The sequence below is a fragment of the Metopolophium dirhodum genome, chromosome 1 (assembly GCF_019925205.1).
Source record: "Metopolophium dirhodum isolate CAU chromosome 1, ASM1992520v1, whole genome shotgun sequence".
Lineage (NCBI taxonomy): Eukaryota > Metazoa > Arthropoda > Insecta > Hemiptera > Aphididae > Metopolophium > Metopolophium dirhodum.
The window spans coordinates 36,291,406-36,308,017 of NC_083560.1; the positions used below are offsets into that span (position 1 = coordinate 36,291,406).

Sequence of the window (16,612 nt, forward strand, 5' to 3'; positions counted from 1 at the left end):
CTTCCGTAGGCACATGCGCGGCATATTATTACCGCCACCAGCGCCAGTTATCATTGTCGAAACATTTTGTACATATTGCGACCGATAATTATAAAATGTATTATATGCCAGCGCCGCATAGTACTAGCGGTTGAATATATCTACAGCCTATATAGATAATGTCGGATACCCCTCGCCACCCACCCACCAACCCACCACCGCATCCGATATTCGGGTCCTCCGCAACCGCATATGTCCTACAGATCAAGCAAATGATCCCCCGCGAGCCCCACACTACCACTTTCGCTTTCACCACCGCCAGTAGGGGAATTTGTTGCTCATACGGAAAATTCAAGGAAAAATATTAAACGGAAAAATGCTCGCATGCAAAAGGTTAATACTCCGGGCTTTATCAAAATTGAGTCTTCGCTTAGCCGCACAATCGTGTGGTATTTTAGGAAAAACGTTAATAATGTAACCAGTTATCGTGCGTTCCTAAATTCAATAGAGTCCGAATTAGTCGCGAAATTACGTGAGCGCGCGAGTATTAACCTGTAAAATACAACCTTAAATTAGAGGCCACTTACGTCATACCTAACTTACAAAATTCAGCTCAAAACCGCACGTTTAAAACTTCGGCCCGTGAACTTTACGCGCACAGCAATGTCGAGGGTCTGATCGATCGCGATTTCACAAGGCTCCTGGGTGAAGAAGACTCTTACGCCGGAAAGTATAGTGGATTTTCCTTATCTTGTATCGACGGATTGCTCTTGGGTGTGTACGAGTACACGCCTATGGGGGGATCGTCGTACTTACCGTTGCCGGAAAGTATTCTGAACCGGAAGGCCGTTGTCAACCCTCAAAATATCGACCGGCAATGTTTTAAGTGGGCTATCCTCGCCAAACACGTACTTCGCGGTCGCACGCGAGTAGGCGCAAATTATTCGAGGGAAGAACACCGATACGACTTTTCTGCACTATCAACCCCCACTCCGGTGTCCGAGATAGAATTGTTTGAAAGATCGAATCCGGGGACGACCGTAAATTTATACGGTATAAGAAATTGCGAGAAAAATAAAAATCGTTCACGCAATCAGTCGCGTACCCGCTGCGCGTTGCGGACGAAGAAAAGGCAAATCATTTCGACCTGCTACTGATCGCCGGGAAGGACGGCGAGAATCATTATGCCTATATTTCGAATTTTTCACGTCTGGCCGCACCGCAAAAAAACAATCATGAACATCGTTTATTTTTCTGCAAGCGATGTTTCACCAGCTTCGAGGACCGCCCATTGAAATATAAATTACACGGCGAGCAGGCGTTGGCGAAGCATCGTTTGTCGTATGGCGCGCACAAACCCGTATTACCTCTGATGCCAAAAGAGGGGGATACGCTCGAGTTCAAGGCGTGGTGTAAGACCGAATGCGTGCCATTCGTAGAATACGCCGACTTCGAAGCCTTACTTATTAAAACTTCAGAGAAACAAGGTGCAAATACCACGACGATGCACACGCACCACCCCATGAGTTACGGTTTCCTTGTCGTCGCAGCGGAGGGGGTACCGATAGATTTATTTGACCAGTTCGACATTCCGAGGGCTCCCGTCATTTTCCGAGGCTCGGCGACCGAAGACGATGTGGCCAAGCGTTTTGTCCGCGACGTCCTCGATGTGGCCGCCAAGATAGCCAGATTATATAAGGAAGTTAACGTGCCGATTTCTATGAGTATTGAGGATTGTCGCGTGCATGACGCCAAGGTGATGTGTGACTTGTGCAGCGCTGCGTTTACCGAGCGTAACAGTAAAACTGCACATCACGATCACTTGTCGGGGCCTTTTGTAAAAACATTATGCAACACGTGCAACCTCAAATTGAAAACACCGAAATTCGTGCCGTGCTTCCTGCACAATCTGTCGAACTATGATGCGCATTTCATCGTGACGAATTTGGCGAACGACGGGGAGAATAACAGGATTTCAGTAATCGCGAACACTGAGGAGAAATATATTTCATTTTCGAAGTATATTAACAACTCGTTCTCCGTCAGGTTTGTAGACACGTGCCGATTTATGGCGTCAAGCTTGGCGCACTTGGCGGAGAACCTCGTCTCCGCGAATTTTGAAAAGTTTCGCGAAGTCGCGAAAGTGTTCACCCCGTCGGAGATGGAGCTGGTCACGCGGAAAGGCGTTTATCCTTACGAATACACAGATTCGTGGGATAAATTACAAGCACCATCGTTACCGGAAAAGTTTCAATTCTACAGCGCGTTGACGGAGACGCACGTGAGCGACGAGGATTACGATCATGCGACCAGAGTTTGGAATCATTTCGGTTGTACGACGCTCAACTTGAACTTTTGACCGATTTTCAAAAAGTTCTATTCGTGGAGTCCGGAACCCGCGGCGGTCTGGTGCAGGCCAGCAAGCGTCACGCGCGTGCCAACAACCCCGAGACGCCCGGGTACAATGCTGAAGAACCCAACACGTCACTCATATACCTAGATGGTGAGTATAAATTAGAAATTATATACGTGTGTATATTAATTCATTTTTTACCGTATTTATTTAGCAAACAATTTGTACGGTTACGCGATGTGCCAGTATATGCCGATTGGGGATTTCGTATGGTACGCGGGAAATCCAGAGGTCGCGCTGGCTCAGTTAGATTGGATGCGCGCGACGGACGATGTGGGTAGATTTTACGAGGTGGATATAATACCATTTTATCTATGTACTATTGAATTATGTACAATGTAAAAACATTGTAAACATTATCTATGTAAATTGTAAAATCTATGTAAAATTTTAATTTTAAAGCTTTTTGTAGTTCTACAAATTGTAGCCCTACAAAAAGCTTTGAAAGGGCGGTGAGGTGTAGCGAGCTGTGACTTAATACCATATTACCCAATATATAACTATTATTTAGGCAGTGTAAGAGTGTATACGTAATCACATATTTAAGTACGCGCCGCGTAACATTAATAGTAATAGTAATAGCGTATGCGCTGCGTGTGTAGTAGAACAACGAATATCGAGCGCGTGACCCGGTACGGCGTGCGTCAATATATATATGCTTACGTATATAAATAACTCGTATAAAATGTCCGTATAGATCTGTGTGGTTATGTGGAATAAAACACCACAAATGCACAACAACAACACATATATGTTCATCCGGCCGTATGCAAGCGTGTGACAATCCCACGGTGAGCCTAGCCTAACCGCAAGATGACCATAAATGGTTAGCCAGAGTAAAGTAGGGACAGTGACAGAACCATAGAGGAGCTGATAGACAAGCGTTCATCAGACGAGCAACCGACGAGCTTAGGAACAGTCATCAGTAGAGGTCGGATTTTTATGATTTTACATATTCGTTTCTAATCTATGCAGTTAAATGGGAGTGAGAAATCTTTACGATTCATGAAACACAGAATTCACAGGAAAAAATTTATTTTGCATAAAAAAGCATATTTTAGGGGTTAGAGAATATTTAATACGTAAGAGAATATTTGAGAATATTTTTCTAAAATTGGCATATAATGAACATATTTCACGTATATCAGCACTTTGATAAATACAATGTTCACTAAATGATTTATTTCTGGGTTTTAATAAAAATTAATCTCCATGTATTCCTTATCGATTGCGATAGCACATCGGTTATTTCGTTAGCTGTCACGACTATTCTCGTCGTCTACTAGTCGTCCGTCGCATCGCGTCGAGTGTTGATATCTGAGTGTGATATACATAATATTTTCTTTCCACTCGTCTCATATTACTATAACTGTCTATAACATACAAATATGCCGAAAACTTCAAGCAGTTTAAAAAGTTTATTTGCTCAATGGATTTCGTCGTACAATAACCAACAAACGATTTTCACGACAGATGGTGCAACAATTTTTTGTCAAGTTTGTGACAAAAATATTCCTTGCACAAAAAAGTCACAGGTAACACAACATGTACATACTAATGTCCACATAAATGGTTTAAAACGTAAATTAAATACTTCATCAAAACAATTATTTTTATCAGAAGCTACTCCCAATGAAAATAAAAATGATTTTAACAAAGATTTGTGTCTAGCCTTAGTAGCAGCTAATATACCTTGGTATAAAATGCAAGTTCCTCAATTTCGTACATTTTTAGAGAAATACACTGGCAAACATATACCAGATGAAAGTGCGTTACGTAAAAATTATCTCGAGCCGTGCTACTATAATACTTTAACAAAAATCAAAAATGGTGAAAATAATATTTGGATTGCTGTAGATGAAACTACAGATACAAACGGTCGTTATGTTGCAAATTTACTGGTGGGAATATTAAAATCAAATACTCCAACTCGCCCATTTCTCCTGACATGCAAAGTTTTGGAAAAAACTAATCATTCCACTGTTGCTCGGTTTATCAATGATGGACTAAAATTATTATGGCCATTGGGTGGAAATGACGAAAAAGTGTTGTTAATGTTATCGGATGCAGCTCCATACATGACAAAAACCGGTGATACACTAAAAGTTTTCTACCCAAATTTAATTCACGTTACGTGTGTAGCTCACATGATGAACAGGGTTGCAGAGAAAGTCAGAGAAATGTTTCCAAATGTGAACACATTAATCAGTAATCTAAAAAAAGTATTTTTAAAAGCGCCATATCATGTCCAGGTGTACAAAGAAATATTACCCAATGTGCCATTACCTCCAGAACCCGTATTAACTAGGTGGGGAACTTGGCTGGAAGCCGCTGTATTTAATTTCGATCATTTTGAGGGTTTGAAAAATGTTATAGACAAATTAAGTGAAGAAAAGTCGTCAGTCAGTATTGAAAAATGCAAAAACATGTTACACTTACAGTCTGTAAAAAATGATTTGATTTTTATTAAAACTAATTTTCTTCAAATTGTTACAACTATCAAAAGTTTGGAAAAATCAAATACTGCCTTAGTTGATATGATAAATATTATCGAAAACACTTTCACACAACTTGAGCAGATACCAGGAGAAAAAGGAGAAGTAGTAAAGACAAAAATATTGCAACTTCAACAAAAAAACAAAGGGTACAAATTTTTGAAAAATATTGGACAAGTTCTTAGTGGAAATAACACAATACAACTTCCGGAAAAGTATTCACCGACTATGGTAGCCGACTTGCAATATTCTCCAGTGACATCGGTTGATGTCGAACGATCCTTCAGCATTTACAAGAACATTCTTACAAACCGGCGTACTAAAATGACACCGGAACACATGGAACAATATATAGTTATTAATTGTTATTGTAAAATAGATCAAATTAAATATATTTAAAACCAAATTAATAAAAAATAAATTTAATAATTTTTTTTTTTAATATTAAAAGAATATTTTGCATATTTAAAGACATAAAACATCTTATATCTGGTATTTTAAAAGAATATTAAGAGAATATATTGCCTATTTTATGTGACATAAAAACATCATATTTTAAGGATTTTAAGAGAATATAAATCCTACCTCTAGTCATCAGTAACTATTGTCACATCTCGCTAGCTTCATTCGTATATTTGGACTTAGAGTAATTTTTATATAATCAATCATAGTTGAATAAGTTAAATAAATCAAACATATAATACTAAAAACTCAAGATCTACATTTATTCCATCATCCTTCAATCCTATTGACTGGGGCACGTAACACACTATACTCGATAATGGAAAACGTGTTTCCAATGCCAACACTAAATCTGCTGTTAGGGCAAAAAAATTATGCTTGAATCTCGTTAAATCTCCCGGGTTTACAGAAATCTCGACATCATCAAACAATACAATCACCTGGTATTACGTAAAAAATACCGACAATATTCAAAACTATATCTACTTCCTTGATTCGATTGAATCCGAACTCGTCAATTTACTAAAATCAATTGCGAGTAAAAATCCGATCAAGTTTAATTTAAACCTTGAGGCGACAAATAATATACCAAATGTCGAATATTCGTCGGAAGACCGCGCTTTTAAAACATCGGCTAAGGCGGTAGACTGTGATACTGGAGTACAGAAAATTGTTGAAGAGGCATTTGCTAAATTCATGAAAGAACAAGATCAGTGTGCATCCAAGGGTAGTGGTTTCACATTACAATGTATAGACGGTTTAATGTTAGACGTATATATATATACACCTATGGATGGCTCATCCTGCATGGCACTACCGGACGTAATAGAAAATAAAAAAGGTACGATTAACCCTCAAAACTTAGACATGCAATGCTTCAAATGGGCAATCCTAGCAAAACATGTTACAGGAGAAAATAAATGTCGTGTTGCGATAATTATATAAAACACGAAAATAGATATAATTTTGCAAATATATCGTTCCCAACACCGCTACATCTGGTTAAGATTTTTGAAAAAAAATAATCCAAACGTGTCTGTCAACGTTTACGGTATCGATAAGAAATTTCAACTACCAAAATTTCCGGAATATAAAGTATTTCCTTTGAAAGTAGTACAAGAAGAAAAACCCGTGCATTTTTTATCTTCTTATAACATCAGGAGTAAAATTAAAGTAGTACATAATTATTTTCACACAACGCTAGAAAACTTATTAACGTCTACATGCGGTGTTCACAACAATTTTAGAAATAATTGCCAAAATTGCAGTGGTAAAATGAGTGATTTTTGCTATTTATACCATATGCTAGATGGGCAGTTATGGTATAACTTTATTGCCGAAAAGTTCAAATTCCATCTCGAATGGCTGGTTCCGTTTCTGGCTAGGTATTCTAGCTATGATTTCGAGTATTTTTTTCGTAAATTATATGAAAATATTTATTAATTAAAATGTGATCGTGGCCATGCCAGCTGGAACCAGCATTTATCATGGGGGAGCTTGGTTTGGGATCATAAACCAGGTCCCCGATATTTGAATGATCTAGCTTTTAAATTGTGCGTGTATAAATATTTTGATATCGAGAACTCGGAGTTGAGGGACGTTAGGCTGGGTGAGAATTATTGGCGGCATTTAACTTTAAGACTTCAACATTTTTCTCTCGCTATGTAAAAATGTAGATACTAAACATTTAAGTTATTGAGATTTAGATTTATCCAACACACTCCTCATAGAATCGAAAAACCACGAGAATATACTTTACCAGCTAGACATCGAAATTAATCACACGAGACTTAATATAACATTAACTAATCGATCGTATAATTTCGGTAGTGTTTATAATCTAGGTTACGAACATAATCGTCTATACTATGAGGAGGAGACGTGGTAAATGGTTATATTCTTGTTATATTATAGTTTTTAAATATTTCCGTTTTTAAATATTCTAGTTTATATATATATATAACTTATAGAAAAAAATGTCAGAAAAAAGCTATTGTTATCCGTCGGGATACGGATTCATGGAATCTATACAACAAATGTCCGATCGTCGTATACGGTATAGATCCCTATGATTGGGGGTGAGTGGCGGTGAGGAATGTTAGGTCCAGATGATAGGACGAGCGGTGGCGGGGGATGTCATCTCCTGGCGTGTCTGTAAGGGAAGGTCGGTTAGTACGATTCACACTGTTGTATTATAGCGGACGTAATTCGCTCCATTTTAATTTGACGTATTCATTTTTATCGTACATTTATTTAAAAATGTTTAAATGCGAGCAATGCCCTTTGAAATTCGTGTACGAAACTAATTTGATCGTTTACCGAAAAACGCATTTAACATTTTATAAATGTGATCAATGTACTTCGGAATTCACGGCGAACCGCAGTTTGGTCACTTACCGAAAAACACACGAAAGTGTCCGTTTCCCGTGTACTAGAAGTTCCATTACATTCAGTTACAAAACTAGTCCCAAACAACATTTGCAAAATGTTCATGGTAAGTATTTCTGTTTTACACTTTAAATATTTATTTATATACATATTTCTTACTAGGTGTCATAGAAGCCCCGATTCGGCAAAGAAATATACGGATCATGCCACAAACAACCACCCCCGATAATGTTCGAGGTAAGTATTTCTGATTTGCACTTTAAATATTTATTTATATTTTTTTTTTTTTTTACTAGGTATCGTATAGCAAGTACATCGTAATCTATACATATAATCGTCCCCGATATTCCAGCAGAGTCATCAGTTGTACGAGATACCGAGGCAAACGGTTCAGCAGTGATCCGGCCCTAAATGATACCGCAGCAAACTGTCCGGTGGAACCACCCGCCCAAAATGATAACGTATCAGCAGTACGAGATAACGTGGTGTCAACAGTACGAGATAGCGTAATGGATGAATTTTACAACAACGTGGATGACGATGGTGATTACGCACAAGTAGCAGATATCATCGATTATTTTGGGTTCTGCAAAAAGGAAGGTTTTTTTTTTTTTTGTAAAAGATTCATACACTACACTCGATAATGGAAAACGTGTTTCCAATGCCAACACTAAATCTGCTGTTAGGGCAAAAAAATTATGCTTGAATCTCGTTAAGTCTCCCGGGTTTACAGAAATCTCGACATCATCAAACAATACAATCACCTGGTATTACGTAAAAAATACCGACAATATTCAAAACTATATCTACTTCCTTGATTCGATTGAATCCGAACTCGTCAATTTACTAAAATCAATTGCGAGTAAAAATCCGATCAAGTTTAATTTAAACCTTGAGGCGACAAATAATATACCAAATGTCGAATATTCGTCGGAAGACCGCGCTTTTAAAACATCGGCTAAGGCGGTAGACTGTGATACTGGAGTACAGAAAATTGTTGAAGAGGCATTTGCTAAATTCATGAAAGAACAAGATCAGTGTGCATCCAAGGGTAGTGGTTTCACATTACAATGTATAGACGGTTTAATGTTAGACGTATATATATATACACCTATGGATGGCTCATCCTGCATGGCACTACCGGACGTAATAGAAAATAAAAAAGGTACGATTAACCCTCAAAACTTAGACATGCAATGCTTCAAATGGGCAATCCTAGCAAAACATGTTACAGGAGAAAATAAATGTCGTGTTGCGATAATTATATAAAACACGAAAATAGATATAATTTTGCAAATATATCGTTCCCAACACCGCTACATCTGGTTAAGATTTTTGAAAAAAAATAATCCAAACGTGTCTGTCAACGTTTACGGTATCGATAAGAAATTTCAACTACCAAAATTTCCGGAATATAAAGTATTTCCTTTGAAAGTAGTACAAGAAGAAAAACCCGTGCATTTTTTATCTTCTTATAACATCAGGAGTAAAATTAAAGTAGTACATAATTATTTTCACACAACGCTAGAAAACTTATTAACGTCTACATGCGGTGTTCACAACAATTTTAGAAATAATTGCCAAAATTGCAGTGGTAAAATGAGTGATTTTTGCTATTTATACCATATGCTAGATGGGCAGTTATGGTATAACTTTATTGCCGAAAAGTTCAAATTCCATCTCGAATGGCTGGTTCCGTTTCTGGCTAGGTATTCTAGCTATGATTTCGAGTATTTTTTTCGTAAATTATATGAAAATATTTATTAATTAAAATGTGATCGTGGCCATGCCAGCTGGAACCAGCATTTATCATGGGGGAGCTTGGTTTGGGATCATAAACCAGGTCCCCGATATTTGAATGATCTAGCTTTTAAATTGTGCGTGTATAAATATTTTGATATCGAGAACTCGGAGTTGAGGGACGTTAGGCTGGGTGAGAATTATTGGCGGCATTTAACTTTAAGACTTCAACATTTTTCTCTCGCTATGTAAAAATGTAGATACTAAACATTTAAGTTATTGAGATTTAGATTTATCCAACACACTCCTCATAGAATCGAAAAACCACGAGAATATACTTTACCAGCTAGACATCGAAATTAATCACACGAGACTTAATATAACATTAACTAATCGATCGTATAATTTCGGTAGTGTTTATAATCTAGGTTACGAACATAATCGTCTATACTATGAGGAGGAGACGTGGTAAATGGTTATATTCTTGTTATATTATAGTTTTTAAATATTTCCGTTTTTAAATATTCTAGTTTATATATATATATAACTTATAGAAAAAAATGTCAGAAAAAAGCTATTGTTATCCGTCGGGATACGGATTCATGGAATCTATACAACAAATGTCCGATCGTCGTATACGGTATAGATCCCTATGATTGGGGGTGAGTGGCGGTGAGGAATGTTAGGTCCAGATGATAGGACGAGCGGTGGCGGGGGATGTCATCTCCTGGCGTGTCTGTAAGGGAAGGTCGGTTAGTACGATTCACACTGTTGTATTATAGCGGACGTAATTCGCTCCATTTTAATTTGACGTATTCATTTTTATCGTACATTTATTTAAAAATGTTTAAATGCGAGCAATGCCCTTTGAAATTCGTGTACGAAACTAATTTGATCGTTTACCGAAAAACGCATTTAACATTTTATAAATGTGATCAATGTACTTCGGAATTCACGGCGAACCGCAGTTTGGTCACTTACCGAAAAACACACGAAAGTGTCCGTTTCCCGTGTACTAGAAGTTCCATTACATTCAGTTACAAAACTAGTCCCAAACAACATTTGCAAAATGTTCATGGTAAGTATTTCTGTTTTACACTTTAAATATTTATTTATATACATATTTCTTACTAGGTGTCATAGAAGCCCCGATTCGGCAAAGAAATATACGGATCATGCCACAAACAACCACCCCCGATAATGTTCGAGGTAAGTATTTCTGATTTGCACTTTAAATATTTATTTATATTTTTTTTTTTTTTTACTAGGTATCGTATAGCAAGTACATCGTAATCTATACATATAATCGTCCCCGATATTCCAGCAGAGTCATCAGTTGTACGAGATACCGAGGCAAACGGTTCAGCAGTGATCCGGCCCTAAATGATACCGCAGCAAACTGTCCGGTGGAACCACCCGCCCAAAATGATAACGTATCAGCAGTACGAGATAACGTGGTGTCAACAGTACGAGATAGCGTAATGGATGAATTTTACAACAACGTGGATGACGATGGTGATTACGCACAAGTAGCAGATATCATCGATTATTTTGGATTCTGCAAAAAGGAAGGTTTTTTTTTTTTTTTGTAAAAGATTCATACACTACACTCGATAATGGAAAACGTGTTTCCAATGCCAACACTAAATCTGCTGTTAGGGCAAAAAAATTATGCTTGAATCTCGTTAAGTCTCCCGGGTTTACAGAAATCTCGACATCATCAAACAATACAATCACCTGGTATTACGTAAAAAATACCGACAATATTCAAAACTATATCTACTTCCTTGATTCGATTGAATCCGAACTCGTCAATTTACTAAAATCAATTGCGAGTAAAAATCCGATCAAGTTTAATTTAAACCTTGAGGCGACAAATAATATACCAAATGTCGAATATTCGTCGGAAGACCGCGCTTTTAAAACATCGGCTAAGGCGGTAGACTGTGATACTGGAGTACAGAAAATTGTTGAAGAGGCATTTGCTAAATTCATGAAAGAACAAGATCAGTGTGCATCCAAGGGTAGTGGTTTCACATTACAATGTATAGACGGTTTAATGTTAGACGTATATATATATACACCTATGGATGGCTCATCCTGCATGGCACTACCGGACGTAATAGAAAATAAAAAAGGTACGATTAACCCTCAAAACTTAGACATGCAATGCTTCAAATGGGCAATCCTAGCAAAACATGTTACAGGAGAAAATAAATGTCGTGTTGCGATAATTATATAAAACACGAAAATAGATATAATTTTGCAAATATATCGTTCCCAACACCGCTACATCAGGTTAAGATTTTTGAAAAAAAATAATCCAAACGTGTCTGTCAACGTTTACGGTATCGATAAGAAATTTCAACTACCAAAATTTCCGGAATATAAAGTATTTCCTTTGAAAGTAGTACAAGAAGAAAAACCCGTGCATTTTTTATCTTCTTATAACATCAGGAGTAAAATTAAAGTAGTACATAATTATTTTCACACAACGCTAGAAAACTTATTAACGTCTACATGCGGTGTTCACAACAATTTTAGAAATAATTGCCAAAATTGCAGTGGTAAAATGAGTGATTTTTGCTATTTATACCATATGCTAGATGGGCAGTTATGGTATAACTTTATTGCCGAAAAGTTCAAATTCCATCTCGAATGGCTGGTTCCGTTTCTGGCTAGGTATTCTAGCTATGATTTCGAGTATTTTTTTCGTAAATTATATGAAAATATTTATTAATTAAAATGTGATCGTGGCCATGCCAGCTGGAACCAGCATTTATCATGGGGGAGCTTGGTTTGGGATCATAAACCAGGTCCCCGATATTTGAATGATCTAGCTTTTAAATTGTGCGTGTATAAATATTTTGATATCGAGAACTCGGAGTTGAGGGACGTTAGGCTGGGTGAGAATTATTGGCGGCATTTAACTTTAAGACTTCAACATTTTTCTCTCGCTATGTAAAAATGTAGATACTAAACATTTAAGTTATTGAGATTTAGATTTATCCAACACACTCCTCATAGAATCGAAAAACCACGAGAATATACTTTACCAGCTAGACATCGAAATTAATCACACGAGACTTAATATAACATTAACTAATCGATCGTATAATTTCGGTAGTGTTTATAATCTAGGTTACGAACATAATCGTCTATACTATGAGGAGGAGACGTGGTAAATGGTTATATTCTTGTTATATTATAGTTTTTAAATATTTCCGTTTTTAAATATTCTAGTTTATATATATATATAACTTATAGAAAAAAATGTCAGAAAAAAGCTATTGTTATCCGTCGGGATACGGATTCATGGAATCTATACAACAAATGTCCGATCGTCGTATACGGTATAGATCCCTATGATTGGGGGTGAGTGGCGGTGAGGAATGTTAGGTCCAGATGATAGGACGAGCGGTGGCGGGGGATGTCATCTCCTGGCGTGTCTGTAAGGGAAGGTCGGTTAGTACGATTCACACTGTTGTATTATAGCGGACGTAATTCGCTCCATTTTAATTTGACGTATTCATTTTTATCGTACATTTATTTAAAAATGTTTAAATGCGAGCAATGCCCTTTGAAATTCGTGTACGAAACTAATTTGATCGTTTACCGAAAAACGCATTTAACATTTTATAAATGTGATCAATGTACTTCGGAATTCACGGCGAACCGCAGTTTGGTCACTTACCGAAAAACACACGAAAGTGTCCGTTTCCCGTGTACTAGAAGTTCCATTACATTCAGTTACAAAACTAGTCCCAAACAACATTTGCAAAATGTTCATGGTAAGTATTTCTGTTTTACACTTTAAATATTTATTTATATACATATTTCTTACTAGGTGTCATAGAAGCCCCGATTCGGCAAAGAAATATACGGATCATGCCACAAACAACCACCCCCGATAATGTTCGAGGTAAGTATTTCTGATTTGCACTTTAAATATTTATTTATATTTTTTTTTTTTTTTACTAGGTATCGTATAGCAAGTACATCGTAATCTATACATATAATCGTCCCCGATATTCCAGCAGAGTCATCAGTTGTACGAGATACCGAGGCAAACGGTTCAGCAGTGATCCGGCCCTAAATGATACCGCAGCAAACTGTCCGGTGGAACCACCCGCCCAAAATGATAACGTATCAGCAGTACGAGATAACGTGGTGTCAACAGTACGAGATAGCGTAATGGATGAATTTTACAACAACGTGGATGACGATGGTGATTACGCACAAGTAGCAGATATCATCGATTATTTTGGGTTCTGCAAAAAGGAAGGTTTTTTTTTTTTTTTTGTAAAAGATTCATACACTACACTCGATAATGGAAAACGTGTTTCCAATGCCAACACTAAATCTGCTGTTAGGGCAAAAAAATTATGCTTGAATCTCGTTAAGTCTCCCGGGTTTACAGAAATCTCGACATCATCAAACAATACAATCACCTGGTATTACGTAAAAAATACCGACAATATTCAAAACTATATCTACTTCCTTGATTCGATTGAATCCGAACTCGTCAATTTACTAAAATCAATTGCGAGTAAAAATCCGATCAAGTTTAATTTAAACCTTGAGGCGACAAATAATATACCAAATGTCGAATATTCGTCGGAAGACCGCGCTTTTAAAACATCGGCTAAGGCGGTAGACTGTGATACTGGAGTACAGAAAATTGTTGAAGAGGCATTTGCTAAATTCATGAAAGAACAAGATCAGTGTGCATCCAAGGGTAGTGGTTTCACATTACAATGTATAGACGGTTTAATGTTAGACGTATATATATATACACCTATGGATGGCTCATCCTGCATGGCACTACCGGACGTAATAGAAAATAAAAAAGGTACGATTAACCCTCAAAACTTAGACATGCAATGCTTCAAATGGGCAATCCTAGCAAAACATGTTACAGGAGAAAATAAATGTCGTGTTGCGATAATTATATAAAACACGAAAATAGATATAATTTTGCAAATATATCGTTCCCAACACCGCTACATCTGGTTAAGATTTTTGAAAAAAAATAATCCAAACGTGTCTGTCAACGTTTACGGTATCGATAAGAAATTTCAACTACCAAAATTTCCGGAATATAAAGTATTTCCTTTGAAAGTAGTACAAGAAGAAAAACCCGTGCATTTTTTATCTTCTTATAACATCAGGAGTAAAATTAAAGTAGTACATAATTATTTTCACACAACGCTAGAAAACTTATTAACGTCTACATGCGGTGTTCACAACAATTTTAGAAATAATTGCCAAAATTGCAGTGGTAAAATGAGTGATTTTTGCTATTTATACCATATGCTAGATGGGCAGTTATGGTATAACTTTATTGCCGAAAAGTTCAAATTCCATCTCGAATGGCTGGTTCCGTTTCTGGCTAGGTATTCTAGCTATGATTTCGAGTATTTTTTTCGTAAATTATATGAAAATATTTATTAATTAAAATGTGATCGTGGCCATGCCAGCTGGAACCAGCATTTATCATGGGGGAGCTTGGTTTGGGATCATAAACCAGGTCCCCGATATTTGAATGATCTAGCTTTTAAATTGTGCGTGTATAAATATTTTGATATCGAGAACTCGGAGTTGAGGGACGTTAGGCTGGGTGAGAATTATTGGCGGCATTTAACTTTAAGACTTCAACATTTTTCTCTCGCTATGTAAAAATGTAGATACTAAACATTTAAGTTATTGAGATTTAGATTTATCCAACACACTCCTCATAGAATCGAAAAACCACGAGAATATACTTTACCAGCTAGACATCGAAATTAATCACACGAGACTTAATATAACATTAACTAATCGATCGTATAATTTCGGTAGTGTTTATAATCTAGGTTACGAACATAATCGTCTATACTATGAGGAGGAGACGTGGTAAATGGTTATATTCTTGTTATATTATAGTTTTTAAATATTTCCGTTTTTAAATATTCTAGTTTATATATATATATAACTTATAGAAAAAAATGTCAGAAAAAAGCTATTGTTATCCGTCGGGATACGGATTCATGGAATCTATACAACAAATGTCCGATCGTCGTATACGGTATAGATCCCTATGATTGGGGGTGAGTGGCGGTGAGGAATGTTAGGTCCAGATGATAGGACGAGCGGTGGCGGGGGATGTCATCTCCTGGCGTGTCTGTAAGGGAAGGTCGGTTAGTACGATTCACACTGTTGTATTATAGCGGACGTAATTCGCTCCATTTTAATTTGACGTATTCATTTTTATCGTACATTTATTTAAAAATGTTTAAATGCGAGCAATGCCCTTTGAAATTCGTGTACGAAACTAATTTGATCGTTTACCGAAAAACGCATTTAACATTTTATAAATGTGATCAATGTACTTCGGAATTCACGGCGAACCGCAGTTTGGTCACTTACCGAAAAACACACGAAGGTGTCCGTTTCCCGTGTACTAGAAGTTCCATTACATTCAGTTACAAAACTAGTCCCAAACAACATTTGCAAAATGTTCATGGTAAGTATTTCTGTTTTACACTTTAAATATTTATTTATATACATATTTCTTACTAGGTGTCATAGAAGCCCCGATTCGGCAAAGAAATATACGGATCATGCCACAAACAACCACCCCCGATAATGTTCGAGGTAAGTATTTCTGATTTGCACTTTAAATATTTATTTATATTTTTTTTTTTTTTTACTAGGTATCGTATAGCAAGTACATCGTAATCTATACATATAATCGTCCCCGATATTCCAGCAGAGTCATCAGTTGTACGAGATACCGAGGCAAACGGTTCAGCAGTGATCCGGCCCTAAATGATACCGCAGCAAACTGTCCGGTGGAACCACCCGCCCAAAATGATAACGTATCAGCAGTACGAGATAACGTGGTGTCAACAGTACGAGATAGCGTAATGGATGAATTTTACAACAACGTGGATGACGATGGTGATTACGCACAAGTAGCAGATATCATCGATTATTTTGGATTCTGCAAAAAGGAAGGTTTTTTTTTTTTTTTTGTAAAAGATTCATACATTACACTCGATAATGGAAAACGTGTTTCCAATGCCAACACTAAATCTGCTGTTAGGGCAAAAAAATTATGCTTGAATCTCGTTAAGTCTCCCGGGTTTACAGA

The 16,612-nt window shown here is 36.9% G+C and overlaps 1 protein-coding gene across 1 annotated transcript; it reads left to right on the forward strand.

The window, feature by feature from the left end:
• The first annotated feature begins 773 nt into the window (after positions 1 to 773).
• Positions 774 to 3,173, forward strand: LOC132937405 (uncharacterized). Its single transcript, XM_061004225.1, has 5 exons — positions 774 to 1,032; positions 1,077 to 2,312; positions 2,354 to 2,482; positions 2,547 to 2,665; positions 3,090 to 3,173. Exons 1-5 carry the CDS (start codon positions 774 to 776, stop codon positions 3,171 to 3,173), a joined length of 1,827 nt encoding a protein of 608 aa, XP_060860208.1.
• Positions 3,174 to 16,612: the final 13,439 nt, after the last annotated feature.